Below are 19061 nucleotides of genomic sequence, written 5' to 3'. Positions count from 1 at the left end.
TTGGTTACTTTTTTTCCTAAATTTTTGTTTTGTTACATACAAGAAAATTTTCGTATGGAACTAAAAAAAAAAATTTGTCTATTGGTTGATCCTGCGGGCCAGCCCCAAAACTTCCCGCTGTTTTCGAGCTCCTTGAGCTCAAAAAGCTAGAAAACATTGTTGTAGATACATTTCCGAGCTCTTCGAGCGTCGTATGTCAGATAGCATTGGTTACTTTTTAAACATATTACCCACTGCTATCTGCAGATAGCGCCTGCGTCTATGTCAAGATATTGCTGGTTACTGTGTAACATAGTAGAGAGTTCTATGTAAGATAGCAATGAGTACTATCTGAGATTTTTTTTCCGTAAGGACTTAAATAATTTTTTTTAGGGATGGCGCTAGTATTTATTATTGACAACGAACAAATAAAATTATTATCAAAACTAAATTAATTATGACTTATTCAACTACGTTTACGTATTTAAATATATAATTATTAATTATAAATGATATTGTTTTTTATTTGTTTATATTTATTTATATTACGTATTAAAAAATATAATTACATCATATGAGTTCGTTAATTGCTGAATACTTAAATTTTAAATTTTATTTTATAAAATAAGTTTTTTTCATTCATGATAATAAATTTATTATAACAACATTTATTATACAATTACAATTATTAATTATAATTAATAAACACTTGAATTTTGAATTTTATTTTATAAATTAAGTTTTTTTAATTTACGGTAGTAAATTTATAATAATAATAATTATTATTATAATTTATTTATTATTATAATTATTATAATAATTAATAATTATATATTTAAATACGTAAACGTAGTTGAATAAGTCATAATTAATTTAGTTTTGATAATAATTTTATTTGTTCGTTGTCAATAATAAATACTAGCGCCATCCCTAAAAAAAATTATTTAAGTCCTTACGGAAAAAAAATCTCAGATAGTACTCATTGCTATCTTACATAGAACTCTCTACTATGTTACACAGTAACCAGCAATATCTTGACATAGATGCAGGCGCTATCTGCAGATAGCAGTGGGTAATATGTTTAAAAAGTAACCAATGCTATCTGACATACGACTGGCTGCTATGTACATAGAACTGAGCAATATGTAAGAGTGTACTATGTAGGATAGTAGTGAGCAACATCTGACATAGCGCTGAGAACAATGTAGAGAGTAGCCAGTACTACGTAGATAGGACCCACTGCTATCTCTATTTTTTTTTTCTACAGATGGCACTGACTACTATCTGACATGGTAGCCAGTTCTATTTATTTTTTTCCGTGTGCCATGAAAAAAAAATAGTATCATTTGCGACGATTTAAATTAATATTCAATCACTGTAAACAAATAATTCGTGCAAACGTAAATTTTTGTTCAAATAAATCGTTATAAAATAATTGAAGCAATAACTGAGTTGTAGTTGTTTTTTTCATTTTTATAGTTATGAGATTGTTATTTTAACTACGTGACGGTTGTATTTACTTCATTAGTTTACTTATAATAATTGTAATCAAACAATTAATAATGCTACGTTGTTTTGTTTCATTAATACCGACTAGTTAAATTAACTATGAAGTTATAGTGCAACAAAGCTTTAACTAAAAAGTTTTAGTTTCAGCAATTAACTCGATAATTAGAATAACTATTTCATATTAACTATAAATCAACACTTACGATTGAAACAATTTTTCAGTCACTTAAACTAACGAAAAAGTTGCTGTTATTACTTAAAATTTATTTAATTTTACCTACATTTCAGTAGTTGCAATAAAAAAATTTTACTCACTATCAAATTTTAGTAGTACCAATAAATTTTTTATGTTTCAGCATTTAATGAATAGTTAATATTACTATCAAAAATAGTATAAGGAATTAATTTTAAATAGTTGAAGCTTTTTAGTTAACATGACTATCGACTTTTCTCTGAGTGAATGATCGTCAAGGAGTTTTATATTTTTTGATAACTGAATTTCGATATAATATTTATATCTTCAATTGTTCTTTTATTCATTTAGAAACTGGGTCTGAAGATATTAAAAGTATTTAACGAAACGGTACCACAGTGTAGATTTGATGCCAATAAAGTAGATCAGTAAAGCTATAGTCCTTTTATTCAAAAAAATGTGTAAGTCTGTTCGTGTAATACATTCAACAAATCAAATTATTAATATAATTATCATTATTATTATTATTGAAAGAGGAAATTTAAGCCAAATCTCGATTCATTAATAGAAAATTATTATTATTTATTAATTTTTAATGATAATACAGCCATTTTCAGGTCAAATATAATTTCATATATGATTATAAATTTTTTATATTCTCACTCTGCACTGATTTTTCTAAAAAACTAAACAATATTATTGATGGCAAAAAAAGAGAAGTCAAAGTTTTGTTTAGAAACAATGACTTTACTAACCTCAACCAAAAAACTGTTGAAAAATTTGATTGAATGGAAATTCTTAAATTTTTTGTTCAAATTTTCCGGTGAAAAATTCAATTCTGAAATATTTGAAATTCAAATTTTAAATCAGAGAAAGTAATTCAATCGGATAATTTTGAATGAATGATCGTATAAAAAATTAATTATGATTCATATAATTATATATAGTCTGATGATGACTGCGTTGGTGGCTGAAAAATTGTTACTGTAAAAATTTTTTGAGTAAACGTGGATTAAATACGTAGTGAACGCAGAGCGGATGATTTTTTATTTATCTAAACTCCTTGGAGTAAAGTTTACTTGAGGGAAAGTTTTATTTATATGAATTGCGAGGAGTAAAAATTATTTATATTAAAATAAATTAATTATTTATCATTCTGCATATAGAAATTATTTTTATTAAATTTTAATTTATTCCAACATTAAAACTCTATAATGAGAGTAAATGCGAATAAAAAAAAATCACAATGACTCCAAAATCTTTCCATTAATAAAAAATCTTTATTCACTTTTAAATAATAGTGTTAAAAATTAAAATTCACTCCGAATTCACTGCCGATTTTCTCAGCGTATTTATAAAAAATTAATAAATTAATATCTTAAAAAAAAAAATTATTATTTTCATCATTATAAATTTTTTTTCTTATAATATTCTTAATCTTACGTCAAGAACAACTATAATTTAATTAAGTAAAAGTATTATTAAAATATTAAAATTCTCTAGAGAATATTTTTCTCAACAATATTTATGATAAAAAAAACCGAGATTATAGAGTAAAGATAAAACTGTTATTACAGAAATTTGTAAAGGGTAATAAGTAATAAGTAATAAGTAATGACTAAGAAGGGATATTAGTATATCTATATAATGTATCGAGAGTGCGTGCCGATGTAATGTGGTTGTAGAAGTACGACGAGAAGGGAAAATAGTAAGCAAGTTAACAAGCAAAAGCTTCAATGAGAACGCCTGCGCCATGGAACATTACGAGACCGTAGACGTATTCACCAGTCGACTCTTCAACTCCGGACCGCGTGTATCGTACTTGCATAGTCTCCCACTCATCTGGGTTATCTCCGCGAGACATCTCTCAACCAGTCTCCATAATCCTCGTGTAATTATTTCCCTCATTATTCAAAATAAATTTTTCTGCTAAATATATTTCTTTTTCACTATAAATTATTTTTTTACATAAAAAAAAAAAAAAAAATTTAAACGTCAAGTATAATTTGAATAACTAAATAAATTCATAAACAATTTAATTAAATAGTTTATTCAACCGTATTTAAATTTACCGATAAAATTTGTTTGATTATATGGATGTCTGTGTGTGTGTTTGTGTGTATGTGAGTGTGTGAATGTGTGGGTCAGAAGATTTTGATTGCATTTACATGTGGGGTGTGTACATGTAATTGGAAACCACCAGCACAATTAGTCGGTCGCGAATCTAAAATAGGTCGAACGTTAAACACGGTTAGAAATATGAGATATATATATATATATATATATATATATATATATTGCATTGACAGGTTTCGATCGCAGTTGCTGACGATCATTTACGCCTAGTGTACCACTAGTTTAGTCGAGGGTGTAGTTTCTGTAGTATACTGGCAAGAGGTACTAATATTGATAATATAATGGTAATAATATTAATAATAATGATAGTAGTAACAAGAGGATCGTTAGCAGCTGGTAGTGTTACAAATTAAATTAATCATTCGATCGTCGCACATACAGTATCAAGTCATATATGCGTGAAATATCCGTGATATTGGTTCAATAACACTTGGTTACACTTGTCCCATCTCGGGTCATTGATAATTAACTTGTTCGTGCCCTCTATTTACTTTCATTACGGTTTTATTGTTATTATTTATTATTTTTTTTTTATTATTATTGTTGTTATTATATTTTATTTCTATTCAAATTATTAATTTAAACGTGAGTAAAATGCACAGATTTTTTTTTAACGCAATTTTTTTTCCGACACAATTGTTATAAATTTGTATTAAATTGTATTGCGTGAGTTTCCGGCGCGACAAAATTTTTCGCTTGAATGTGACACAAAAAATATTTAAAACGAAACCATTTTATGGTATGGTCGGGGGATTTTGAATAATTCAAATTACACTGACAGCAACGTTATCATTTGTGAATAAAAAGTATTCGACAAGATGAAAAAAAAACAATAATAATAATAATAATAATGGATATAAAACAAAATTCGTAGCATGGTAAAATAGTTTAACATTTTTTTTTGTTCTGCATACAAAAATACACATATATATGTAAAACTTGACATGAGACTCGATAAAATGTCACCGTGTATCGTATCAAATTCAGAAAAACGTTTTTCCTTTTAAATTTCCTGTCGCTGGCTATTTCAACATACATGTACCCATATATAAAAACCTACATATATATACATATAGAAGTAGATATGTATAGATATACATAAACATGTATAAGATCGAGTAAACTTTACGGAAATCCATCTCCCCAAGGACATAAGTCGAATCGAGATAAATCGAATCTGATAAAGAAATTCTTACACCGAAAACTCAATCCCTAAATAGAAAATAAATAAAAAAAATATCCGTGTTGATATCAAAGTAAATACAAGTGAGTAATCGAGTGTTGAATTTGCAGAATGCTCGAGAGTTTACCATCGAAGTGATTTGACCCAAGAAATAAGTTTGGATTTTCTTGCTACTGAAAAAGTTATCCAAGAGGATCTTTCTTACTATTTCTCATCGACTTCTATCAGCGATTTTTTATTTCTTTTTAATCATTTTTTATCTCATCTCTCACATCTCACCGCTACCTGGCGCCAAGCTAATTAATCACCGAGCACTAACGAGCTCCGCGGGATCTCTATAGTCTGTGGGCAACCTCTTTAACGACACCCACGAGGACTTTAACTCTCTTCACCTGGTTACTCAGCACAGTAGGTGGAAACGATTTTGTGTTATACTCCCAAGCTCAAGAAGAGACGAAAAGCTTTAAAAACAAACCAATCGTGATTAATATCGTTGGTAGTTGAATAAAAAAAGTAAACAGGCGATTACGATAAAAAATAAAAATATTTATAAAGTAAAAAAAAAAAGCAGTGACTAAGTTTATTGACGTGACTTGTGAGTTTGAAGTGATGATAGTGTTATTAAAAAGTGATCTGAGCTTCGATAAAAACGACAAATACTTTTTTTATGCTTTAATAAAATCACGTGCCCAGTGATTAGCATTTTTATATTCTTAATAAATCGGCTACTTTAACTGATAAGTAAATTTAAAAAATTAAAAATTATTAAAATATGCCGCCACATCATTTTTCAACAAATAATCGACACATTGAAGTGTCGAAAATAAAATGAATGCCACAGGACATTAATGATTGATTAAAATATTAAACCAATAGTATTTAATTAGTGAAATTAGTAAATTAGGTAATTGGAAAGTGAGATTGTTGCGAATGTAAGGAGAATCGAGATAAATACAGCAACACTCTATAGGGAAGATAACGACAAGATAGTAAAGATTAGAGGACAGACGGGTGTGGTTCAAAAGCTCGCGTAGATGCTAGCGAAGGTGAGAAGGGAGATTAGTAGAGTTAATCGAGCTATGGCATGAGGACATTATCGGCGACAGGAAGCTGCGGGCCCAGCGAGGAGGAGGATGAGGATGGTGATGGGCGTGATGGTGCTGGGTCAGCTTCTGACGAGGATTCTGTTGGCTGCTCACGCTGGCGACCGGCTCGCAGCTGCCCGCAGAATCCTTCGGGATGTGCCGCTGATAGATGGGTAAGTGTATTTTCTCACTTTTATTACTCGTATAGTATAGTATATATTTTACAACCTTATGAAATTACTGTACTTTTACCCTTCAACGTCAACTTCTGAAGATTTATATGTTATACTTTATACTTGAGATAGTAAACTTGTCATTTTTACTTTAATTTTGACGTAAAAATGGCATTAAAAAAAAATATACACAGACACGCTTCTATATAAATCGTTAAATTTATCACGAGATACGAGTATTTTGTCATAGAATTTTTAACTTGTGTTTTTATGAGTCAATTTCAATAAAAATGGTATTTCTTATTTTATGATATTTTTTTAAATTTAAAAATACTTTATAATGTTTTTTACTCCGAGTTATTTAGTAAACTAAAAGAAAAGTTTGTTTGAACCGACTAAGATTTATTTGAGCCAAAGATATCGTATATTTGGATATGGCCAAATAAATATTTAATTGTGAGAAAGATATGATATAAATGAGCAATTTAATTGCGTAACATAAGTAATTTATTTGCTCTCTAAACATGAGTTAGTGAAAATAAGCGAATATTCACTAATTCCAAGTGCAAACCGAACCACTTTTTGAAATGAGTGGTTCGGTTGAAACTCAGAATTAGTGAATATCCACTTATTTCACGTATTCATGTTTAGATAGTGGGGTAAAGAAATGATCCAATTGCTGCAAATAAAGGTTAGTTGGGCCATGTGATTAAGTATAGCCAAATTTTTCGTTATTCGTCACAAATTTAATATCTTTATACCACAAATAAATTATATATTTCAGTAAAATTATAAAATTATTTGAATCAACTGTCATATTTTGTTGTACTAAATATATTTATTTGTCATTAAGAAATATTAAAACAAAAAGCCACAAATAAATTGGTTTATTTGGGACAAATATTTACTTTTTTCAGTATAGTATACCATAAAAAAATTATTCAAACTTACGCAGAAAAATGTTATTTAAAAAAAAAAAAAAAAAAAAAATGCGCGTGTAATAAAAACTGACAAAAAATGAAAACAGTTGTGTAGTTAAATTAAAATTGTATTAGATTTTATTTTAAAAAGTAAAAGCATTAAAAAAAGTTTTTATTATGAAAAATAATATTCTAATTAACTTGACGTCAAATTAAAAGTTTTAATTGATAATTCAAAGTAATTGCTATTTAATTATGTAGAATTTAATGTGGAAAAAAAATAATTGGTATTTTTAACTATTAAAGTTACGTACAAGTTTTAGATATAAAAATAAAACTAATTATTTTTTTGTTTAATATTAATTTTTATTTAAAAATTTAAATAAAAATTTACTGCAATAATTTATTATAAAATCACGTAAAAGTACAATTGAAAGTTTAATATAAGCAGCGTAAGAGGCATTTATTTTTTAAGAGAGCTCATATTAAAAAAGGTATTGCCAATAAAGTTGGCATAAAGTCATAACACTTTACATTTCTCTTTATCCCAAGCGAAATAACTTGATCGTTGTCATATATGTCGGTTTATATATCCGATCATCCTGTTCTATACCAATAAAAAAAATTTTTTAAAAAAACCCACGAAATCCATAAAATATTGCTTTGATGAAAAACATTTATAAATTTAAAATAATCCGATTTAACGCAAAAAAAAAAAAATTGAAAATAATCTGCCATAAATTTTTCCATTATCGAGATATCGGAACATAATACCCATCAATTCTTCCGAGAAATGAATTTCCAGTGATCTCTCGATACTCTGATACGATGCATGAGTCACAATAGCCGTGTTCTTTGACACACAGATGCACACTTCTACAGACTACTCACCCACACACAATATATCGATGTCCTATCAAATGGGTTAACGGATCAGACGTAGACGGTCTTTGTCGTGGCGAGTAAATTGCATCCTTTCTTCGTAAAAGCAGCAGCAGTAGTAGTCGCAGTACCAAACTAAAATTCCCACGAGATTTCTCACGATGAAAGTGTCCTACAGGATTTTTTTTTATTTAAACTGGTTCATAAAATGTTTTTTTTTTTTAAATTTCATTTGATAAATTCAATATTCTCTACTTTTTTTTACCAACCAAATGGAGTGTAAGAAAGTATTTTATTAAATTTCTCGACAACTGAAATACAATTTATTTAAAAATTAAACAAATTATTTAAAGTTAAAGAAGTTGTTAAACTGACTAAATTTAAATAAATTAAATAAAAATATACATAACCAAATTTACAATGAATTAATTTTGGTTAGTTAAAGTAAATTACGTGAAAGGATTTATTTTCACACCGGAAATATTTAATTAGCATAACGGCTGGAGGACTATAAATAAATTGAAGTAACAAAAGATAACGATGTCGAGGACAAGATAAGAAATAGGATGAAGGCGATGCATCTTGAAAGCGACACGTACAGAAGATTAACTGTAGAAGAAGAGTACAGGGGTTTTAAAGACGTGAAAGACGGCGTAATGCTTTTCTGTGGTTTCTTATAGTGTACTATAGTGTGTTCATTGAAAAGCCATCGGCGGTGGCAATGGCAAACGACCGAGGAGACGGCGTAAATAGCAAAATACTGGGGTTTCAAATAAAATACAATTTTAAGTAAAAAAAAATAACCAGTTGGTACACCAGGTACGTTAAGACGGGTATAGAAAATATGGAGGTTGAGAGTGAGAGAGTACGCAGAATGACGATGAGAGGTAACGAGTGTAACTGGATCGTGGCAAGTTGTGCACCAGTTGAAAGCACCCACCGGTGGTGTAGGTGGTGAGAAGTGTGTAGCGATGTATAGCAGTGAAGGCAGTTCTGCTGCTGAAGCTGGTGCTGGTACGAGAGCTAGAGCTAGAGACGAAACTGGTGGTGGAGTTTAACGCGCGAGCTTTTCGTCGTCGTTTTCGATCGATGCAACGCCCGCGTAAAGAGAAACGAGAGTAGTAGTGAGTATATAGAATATAGACGAGATGAGAACGAGGAATAAACGACGGGCGTCGCCTCGCCGACGTTCTTCATTCTCTAAAGTAAATCGCTTTGCTGGCAGTTTCATCCTGCTACCGCAAAACTGCACTTTTCACTCCTCAGAGATGGAAAAGACACAAATTTACTATCGGGCATTTTAAAACTCTTGAAAAGTCGTGGAATGAAAAACACAAAAAAATTAAATTTCCAGAAAGGATGAAAGAAAAAGGAAAAAGTTCAGAAACCTTTTTGGGTTACTGTAATATTTAATATTGTAGTATTACAATTTAAATATATATAGAAAATTCGATTGCAGGTTTTATTTTTTAGTCTGATAAAAATGGATTTGAATACTACCCTGCTCTCAATATTCACTATCTTCCATATTTTCTTTTTATATTGTATAATATTTACTGTAAATTATCCTCAGGCTAAAACTTTTTTTCTCATTTAAATTTCCAACGTTTGCTCTGTTTCTGTTTCTACCACTTAAAAAATTTTTTACATCTTTTTCGTTTACTTTTTTTTTTATTTCTTTATGTAAGCAACGTAAAATACACATGAAACAATAAACAAAAAATAAAAAAAAATATAATGAAATAAAATAATAATTTTTCTACTAAAAAAAAATTCTTAACCGAAGCACCAGATAAAATCCACTCGTCGGCATAAACAAAGTACGTGAGTTTGTGGTAAAGTTAAGAGTACAAACACTTTGACGCGATCACAATAAAAAAAAATCGGTCTGTCAGTTGACCCTGCGGGCCAGCCCCAAAACTTCCCGCTGTTTTCGAGCTCGTTGAGCTCGCAAATACTTATGTATGCCATTGTTTTGTAAAAAACCATTTTTTAGCATTTCTTTCTCCCACGATATCTCGCGAACGAATTAACCAATTTTGATGGTTGAGGCGGCAATCGACGCGTTTTGTCAAGTTCTAAAGCTGATAAAATTTTTGATTCGATTTATCAAGTCGTTTTTGAGATATTTCAGGAAAAATAAAAAAAAATTTTTTTTTTAATTCTTTCGACAACGGTTTCTCTTGAACGGATGAACCGATTTTGATGGTTGAGGTGGCATTCAACGCGGCTTATAAAGCTCTAGAGCCCAGTCCATTTTGGAATGAATCCATCGAGCACATTAAAAGTTATCCAAAAAAACATTTTTGAAAAAACTTTATTTTTGGAATATCTCTGAACGAGCCCTACCGATCAAGCTCAATTTTTTCTCGGCTTCAAGATATTGACAATCCGCGTCGAATGGCACCTTAAAGTTCAAAATCGGTTCATCCGTTCGAAAGATACAGGTATTTACATACGTACGTACGTACATACATACATACATACACTCGGACATCATCTTGAAATTAGTCAGAATAGCTTTCTAGGACCTCAAAACGTCGACATCTGATGGAAATTCGATTTTCGTAAATCGGACCGAAACCAATAACTTCCCGAATTTTAGAAAATTTACAATTTTCTTAGCGGGAAGTTAAAAAGTAGACAACACAAATAAGACTTAAATGACACAAAAGTCATACAAATAATCAAAGGCTACTCTTCTGATAAGAGATCTCAAGAAATATGACCATTCAAATTATTTTTAACGAGCAGTTCTTGCAAATAAATATGTTAAATAACCAACCTAAATATCAATATCAATGTCAGTATCAAATATTAATTCATCAAAGGCACCAGCAATTAATAATAAAATCACTTGATTGATATCAAGAGGAAATATTTTCTATCCAAACAGAATTGCTGATAATGTATTAACATTCATCAAGATGTTAGCATGTTATAGGTTATATAGTAATAGAATATACCGATGTACCAACGAGGAAACTAATGAGCAATTTTCCTCAATGAAATACAAATCGATATAATTGGCCCTGTGTAGCGGTTAGTGAACGAGCCTCTGCCTCAACCTCTGCATCTGCTTCTGAGTAGTAGGGGAATGACACAACTATACACTCTCGATGTCGACAGGAACAGGGATGAGATAGTGAGATAGTGGTATAGTACTACAAGTAGGAATATCGGAGCAGGCAAGAGTAAGCGTAGGAGTAGGAATAGAGGGAAGAGGAGAGGGGAGAGGTGGAGGAATATAGATGGGCTGCAGCGAGTGCCGGACCGGCAATTACCTCGATCTCCGACACTACTGCCATCACTAATGTTCCAAGATATTCCAGTTAACTAGCTGAGTGTCGACCTCCTCATTCCTATACTCAACCCCTTAAGCCTCTTTGCCCCTTTTCATCCACAATCACCGTCTTCCTCTTTAACTTTATCTCTTCGCTCGCTACCTATTTGCCCTTTGCTCCCTTTTTACCTTACGTTCAACAGATATATATCTATGTTGAAGGTCTTGTGTGTATTACTCAGTGTGTGTTCAGAGAGACAAGAATTAAAGTCAAAGCGATACGAAACCCGTACATGAAACGCTTCGAGCGAGAAAAGGGGTATACACGAGCTAATTTATTGCTCGTTTCCGTGTCCCTCATACTACAATATCATTTCTACCCTAAACTATACACTCTGTACACATACACATACACATAAGCTTTAAACTCTAAGGCAATTCAATTCTACATATGGATCCTTGTGATGCTAAACTCAGAAAATTATATTTAACTCATACTGGCTCAAACTTTCTCTGTTCCACATAATATTCAACGTCACTTGATCTTTTTAGTACCACGAGCACATGTTCAGCATTCTGTTGTTATTTCGTATTATATATATATTTTGCAATAAAATTCACAAACAGAGATACGGATAATTATCTTTGGGTTTATTAGAATTTTAATGCTCGACGGCTTTAAACCGATGGCTGCATATTGTTTTTCCTTTTATTGTTTGTTTTTTTAATTTAAAAAAAAAATTTTATTTTTATTTCTGGACTGTTACGCTTTAGTGGATCGTAACTGAGTAACTGTAATAATCCTCGGGTAATAAAGACGTAAAAAAAAAATTAGTACTAACTGAATGCGGCGATTAAGTGCGAGCGGAATTGTAGTACGGGAAGTAATTATTTGACCAATTGAATTTGATTGCCATGAGACATTTTCTAATGACAATGCCGGAGGTAGAATCATTAGGGATTCCGATCACGATTTAACATTGTCATGAGATTTCACGTCGTAATGAGAGAAAATTAAACTACCGAAAAAGAGTAAAAATTTAATAATACAGAAATATAAAAAAAAAATTATAATAAGAATAATGTATTAATAGTGAATTTGCATATAGCATTATTGCGATGTACGTTCATACGTACCTGCATCTATATTTTGAATAAATGTATACACAGTAAACAGAATATTCTATTCATATGCATATTGCGGTCAGCCGCCTTATCGTGCTTTAACAATTATCCTCATCTTGTCGCTTTTTTTTCCCTCCCCTTATTTTTTTGCGGCCCATTTTTTTTCACATATATATTTTAGTTTAAAACTTTTTTTTCCGGGGGCAGCACACTGGACGCGATGGGAATTCTTCTCGTTGCCAAAATCGTAAAATTCCATAGAGAGAAGCCTGTGAGCTCATTTTACCTCAGATCCCGGAAAACCGAATTCCACAAGGAGATGAGATGTTCCCAAGCAACATTCCACGGTTTAACTTTACCAGAGCTGAGGATGAAGATCATGAAAATTTACAGCTCTCACGGATAAAATTCTCTTTCTCATTCTCTATTTCTTGCTTCATTATTATTTTTATTATTATTATTATTATTATTATTGTTATTATTATTATTGTTATTATTATTATTATTATTATATTGTTTTTTCCTTTAATGCACAGTTCTTTTAGTAGAGTGTATTTCGATGAAACCTCTCGACTAACTATTTGTTTACATCTGAATAATTCAAGACGAAATCAGAGATACTTACAGTACGTGCCAGAAATGGCCAGCATTAACGTTCAAAATCTACTTTGCTACACTATTATGAATACACTCAGTTCAAGCAAAACTAAAAAAAAGTATTTATTTTAACCCTTTCACGCATAAGGGACACATTTGTCCCCACATAATTTTTCCGATTTACAATAGTATACTGGCTAAGTAAAATCTTTTTTTAATTTTATATTTTAAAGTTTTCGCGGAACACCTTCACATGTAATGGTAACAGTTAGTAATAGAAAAAATACAGTGTGCTAAACGTCGCCTGGAAAATCGCACAAATAATGCATGCTCTCCATGTAGTATTCATTTATGTTATACTCCAGATCGTTTTGTAGAATTTCATAATATTTAGTTTTATAAATAAGTATATACATTTAATAAATTGTATTTTCTACCATAGTTTGTGTTGATTTTGCAATAACAGCGTGCAGTATTTTATTGTAATCTTTTGAAAAATATATACCTGAAGGCGTATAGGGATATATGTATCCGTATTCCAAAAACACTAAAATATACACAATTTCTGTCTTATGTATTACTTTTATGTTGAATTTGATCAAAATAGACAGACATAAAAAAACAAAAACGGTTTTACTGTCTCGGAATAGTTATGAACGTGTAAAAGGGTTAAAATGTTCAGTTGAAAATAAAAAATATTAATTTTATAACACATGAGTATGAGTTAATTAATATAACAATTTAAAAATTATTGTGAAAAGTTTAAATTTGAATGTCAACAGTCGAAACAGTAATTAAAATAATTATAAAAGCTTTTTTTAACAATGTTTAACTACCGTATAAAAAGGTCTATTGTTTTAAAAACAATATCCACAAATGAATGTGAAATCCGCGTTGGCAGTCACTAGTCTCTGGTCACGACCCCGATAAGCGTATCAAAGCCTTTACCCGATTCATGGCCAAACAAGAACAAGAGAGCCAGGATAAGAGGATTCCACAAGCTATGGTCCGCCATTACCCAGACTTAGAGAGTGAGAAAGTAAAAGAGACTGAGTGAGACTGAGAGAACAAGTAAAATAAAAAATAGTACGTATAAATGGAATGAGAAGTAAGAAAAAGAATCAAAGACGTTACAGCAAAGACTTTAAACTCATCCTTTTAGATTTTCTATTCTTCGGCATTCTTGTTTGACACATCCATCCCCAATACTTGCGTCATTCGACAATATCACCAAGAGTAATACTCTTTACCTATATCTATTTCTCTAAACTATTTTTCCCAGGAGAATTTTAGTACGAGCAATAAAAAAAAAAAGCTAAAACACATAAAAAAAAGGTTTTTAAATGAACGTTAACATAATATTGGTCTATAAGAAAAAATGACTGGTGGAAATAAACTGAAATCGAAAAGACCCGATGAGAATTTATGATATATAATTACGTTTTACGCGCGTGTAATTAATCAAGTTAATTCGAGTACTAAAATATTAATGGATCAATATTACATATCGTTAAATCTGATAGTATAATCGTATTATTACCGGCGTTAAAAAAAGATAAAATTTTAAAATGGAATTTACGATAGCCGATAAAATAAATTTATCATTTTAGCAGGCGCGTGATAGTTAATTGTGATTGATAACCATGGAAACGATGTTTTAATTTTAATACCCACATATATTCTTAAAATTTAATTTAATTGTTACGAAAAGGCAATTTATATATAACGTCAAAAAGTTGCCATTGGTGAAGAAAAATCTTCAGTATAAGTTTTAGTTTCCACTATTTTATCTCTCATAGCTTTTAGTGGCAAGAAAACAATCCCATATCTCTCAGTAACAATTCTACTCAGACCATTAATTTAATTGTAATAAAATATTTGATATATATATACATATATATTTCAACAATGGGAACTTTACGGACACGATCTTTATGTGACAGAATATAATGCTGACAATAGAGCAGTCAAATAATTAAAATCGTTGGAAAAAAATGTTTATGAGAGAATCTCTTTACAATATGATAAAATATAATAAAAAAATCTAATTAAGTGAGTAATGAAAAATATAGCAGACTCAAAGTAGGTTTTTCGCTACTTGGTATCTGATAGCTGATGGAAGTAACCGGAAACACGTAATACATAACTCTTAAGTATCACTGAAAATGGAGACGTGTCGTGGGAAACTTTTATGTTGAAGGTTATATAATACGCATGAGAGATTTGCAATGGCTACCATGTTTACAAAGTTTGGTTATATTTGTACAAATATACTTCTTTACATATCTATAGATGCACATATTAAAGTGTGCAATACATTTAATATCTTCCTGGCAGTGATGGTCGTTGAAGATGCGGGTGAAAGTGGGAAAACGTGGGGATTACTCTCACGCGAGTAGAAAATGCAAAACTATCACACTTTTCGCCTCTCAAAAGTTGTTAAAATTTACGCTTTCATAGAGTACTGCCGAGTTATGCACCACTCCATATACATATATTTATAAATATATGTTTATATATTTATGAAGGTATCTGTGTAACATTATCAAGAAGAGAACGAGAGCACACACGTGCTTTAAAAACCACAAGAGGTTGCGCTTTACGAGCTTAATATTTATGTATCCTGAGATGCTACGAGAATTTCACGATTCATCCAACCAGAAAACTTTGATTTTTTACATTATAAAAAGTACTAACGTACTTTTACTTCTATATACTTCTGTAACTTGAGTTTTCCAATAAGATCGCAATAACTGTCAATATAAATTTCTTTTTTTATTTATTTTATTTAAAGTTAAATAAAAAAATCTGAAAACCGCCTGACCCTGCGGGCCAACCCCAAAACTTCCCGCTGTGTCCTAGCTCAGGGAGCTTGTAAACATTATTACTTGTAAATTTTTGAGCTCTTCGAGCTCAAAAATTTGTTAGGCCGGTGAAACATACCTTCACTGAAAAATTATAATTTTTGTCCGACGATATCTTTGGAACGAATGAACCGATTTGAACGTTCGTGATGTCAATCGAAAGGGCTCAACTAGACTTAAAACTGATTACATTTTGAGGTGAATCGGGCAAGTGGTTTATAAGTTAGACGCAAAAAACCAAAAACAAAATAAAAATTTTATTTTTATTCTTCGTATAACTCGTAAACTACATGACCAAAGTACCCCAAAATCTAATCAATTCCAAGTTTTGGTGAGCCCTTTCGATTGCCACCAATTACGTTCAAATCGGTTCATTCGTTCCAAAGATATCGTCGGACAAAAAAAGATCACACACACACACACACATACACACGGACGTTCATCCGGAAATAGTCAGAATAACTTCCTAGAACCTCAAAACGTCGACATCTGATGAAAACTCGATTTTCGAAAATCGGACCGAAACCAATAACTTCCCGTTTTTTGAAAATTTGCAATTTTCTTAGCGGGAAGTTAAAAAAATACACACACATTACTACACGAAAAAACAAGATAGTACTGGTTACTGTTCTGCACAGTAATCGATAAACAGTATGGGGAAAAATACATGTTAACATGACTGATCCACATTAGAACAGGAGTGAGTCATAGCTTAACACGTACTATTACTTTTTAAACAGTAACCAGTGCTGTGATACACAATACATGAAATATATGACTGGTTACTGTCAAAATAATTGCCATTCACATCCATAACAGTATTCAGTCCTGTTCTGACATGAACGGTTACTAAATTCGTATGTGTACTTACTATTCTTGACAGTAGAGGTCTATTCTAGGTCTAACCTTTCTCTATACCCATACAAAGTCGCCGAGCTTCAAAATTTTCCCATAGATCAGTCGATGCCTGGTTTGCAATGATTGGCCAATAAATCGCTAACTATACTGGCCCGTGCGTGGTGAATCATTGGCAGCCGTCTTTTTGCTTATAAAAACGGCGCACAATTAACCAACGTTCGTTGGCCAACGGTTTGATCGAGTGCTCTTGATACCAAGCTTTGGCTGATGATTGATTGCCACGATTGACCAATGCTTGCGACTGCCATGCTTGGCATACCGTTATCATCCGATATTTAGCCGATCTTCGGCCGATGCTTGAAAATTGACAGCCATTCACGACCCCGTAATGGGGCGATTCTTTTTTTTTGTATGAGTAGTTGAATAGTTTTCTGTCCGTGTGCTTTAATGCGTCGATTATTGTGCAGAATAGTAACCAGTACTATTTTGTTTTTTTTTTTTTCCGTGTATGGAAAATTGCGTCATAAATTTTTTTAATTTTTTGAAAAAGACATAAGCGTTCGATCGATTCCGAGTTGGGTTCGAACCCAAGCTCTCAAAAGACCGATACCTTAACGGTGCATAAAGTACTCTACCTAATACCTTATGACCTAGATGACCTTAAATTACCAGCGGCCATCTTACGGCATCAAATAAATTTATTAACTTCTTGAATGTTCAATTAAGAATTGAAAAAATATTTTTTTTAAATCAAAAATTAATTTATTTGAGAAAAACCATAAGTACAATGCATCCAACGTCTCAGGAAAGTAAAAAAAAACACTTTTCTGATATAATTTTAGGATTATTTAAAGACATTGCAAATCAAATATAAAATATTTATTTGTGGTTAAAATTGATTCAAATTGCATTTTATTGGATCTAGATTTATGAGGGTTTTTAAATGAACGCTTCATTTAGAGTAATAAAAATAACATTTTAATAATAAAATAAATTGATTTCTTTTTTAGACACAACGACTTGCCATGGAATATTCGAAAGTTTCTGAAAAACCAGCTACGAGATTTCCAATTTGACGATTTGAGAGATAGCCACCCTTGGTCCCACACGGCGTGGAGTCATACAGACTTACGAAGACTGAAAGAGGGAATGGTTGCAGCACAAGTAAGATAAATAATAAATTATAACAATAAATTTCACTAATTTAATAATAGATAAAACTAATAATCTTTTATAATCCGCTAACATTTCTGTTATTCACAAGAAAGTTTAACTCGACTTTCTCAGTTGCTGTTTCCTTCATCCCTTCTTAAGAAATCGCTTTTCTCGCCTCTTATTCTTTGTACTCGTCGGTAGAAGTCTTTTCCGAGGCGCCGCTGAGCTTCCTTAATTACCAGAATCTTGCTAGCGCTACTTCCTATTTTCTTCGTTAATATATATATATATATATATATATATACTTAAAAACAATGATCTGCCATTCGAGATGGTGAAAACGAGAAAATTAACGAGCCAACCGGTGTAAAATCGAGTGCCCCATTGAAAGCAAGACAAAATGTTTTGAACCCTCCTTTTTATTTCTTACATTTTTTTTTCTTTTTATTTTGAATTGCTGGTTTTTTTTTCTCAATTCTTACTTGCTTTCATTATTTTTTTAAGTCAAGTTTTTTACCAGTGTAGTAAAGTCGCGGTAACGCTTAAGGACACTCGGATTTTGAAATTCAAGTCTTTCCGCCGTGGCGAATTGCCGTCTTTGACTCGTTTACCATACCTTCTCATTTATTCCATATACATAGGTATATATTCACTTGAGCTTTTCTCTTGCTTTCTGATCTCTCATTTAGCTTATGCCAACGACAATATCCGAAAAACTTTATTCGTCTACTGGTCTTGGAATTTCTATTAAATTTTTCTCTAACACTTTTAAAACAGTCACAGAGAGAATTTACCAAAGTTGTTGATGATAGTTGATAGTAGTATATATAAATATAATATCTAACAAGGCGTAGAACTATGATTTTTAAGTGGATTCTACGGAAAACTTTTACGTCTGCACAACGATCCGTATTTTATTGTACCTCTATAAATGTTGATTCTCGGATGCTCGATAAAGCACATGTAGATACAATAAAACATTTTTTTATATTATTTCCAACAATTCAACCGATATTTTTTTAACTTCCAACAATAAAAATTTCCAACGAATAATAACAAAAAATATTTGTTATTTACAATCTACAAACTATTTGTTATTAAAATCAATAAAATTTATTA

General features: G+C 31.0%; 1 protein-coding gene across 1 annotated transcript in view; it reads left to right on the top strand.

The window, feature by feature from the left end:
• Positions 1-3440: 3440 nt before the first annotated feature.
• Positions 3441-19061, top strand: part of LOC130663418 (dipeptidase 1) — a 76282-nt gene continuing 60661 nt past the window's right edge. Inside the window, exons 1-3 of the mRNA XM_057462626.1 lie at positions 3441-3572; positions 5111-6258; positions 17798-17951. Coding sequence (XP_057318609.1) covers positions 6134-6258; positions 17798-17951 — 279 coding nt within the window. The 5' untranslated portion in view covers positions 3441-3572; positions 5111-6133. The remainder of the gene's footprint in view (positions 3573-5110; positions 6259-17797; positions 17952-19061) is intronic.

The sequence above is a fragment of the Microplitis mediator genome, chromosome 2, assembly GCF_029852145.1.
Source record: "Microplitis mediator isolate UGA2020A chromosome 2, iyMicMedi2.1, whole genome shotgun sequence".
Classification (NCBI taxonomy): Eukaryota; Metazoa; Arthropoda; class Insecta; order Hymenoptera; family Braconidae; genus Microplitis; species Microplitis mediator.
This window is presented reverse-complemented; position numbering and strand designations above follow the sequence as displayed.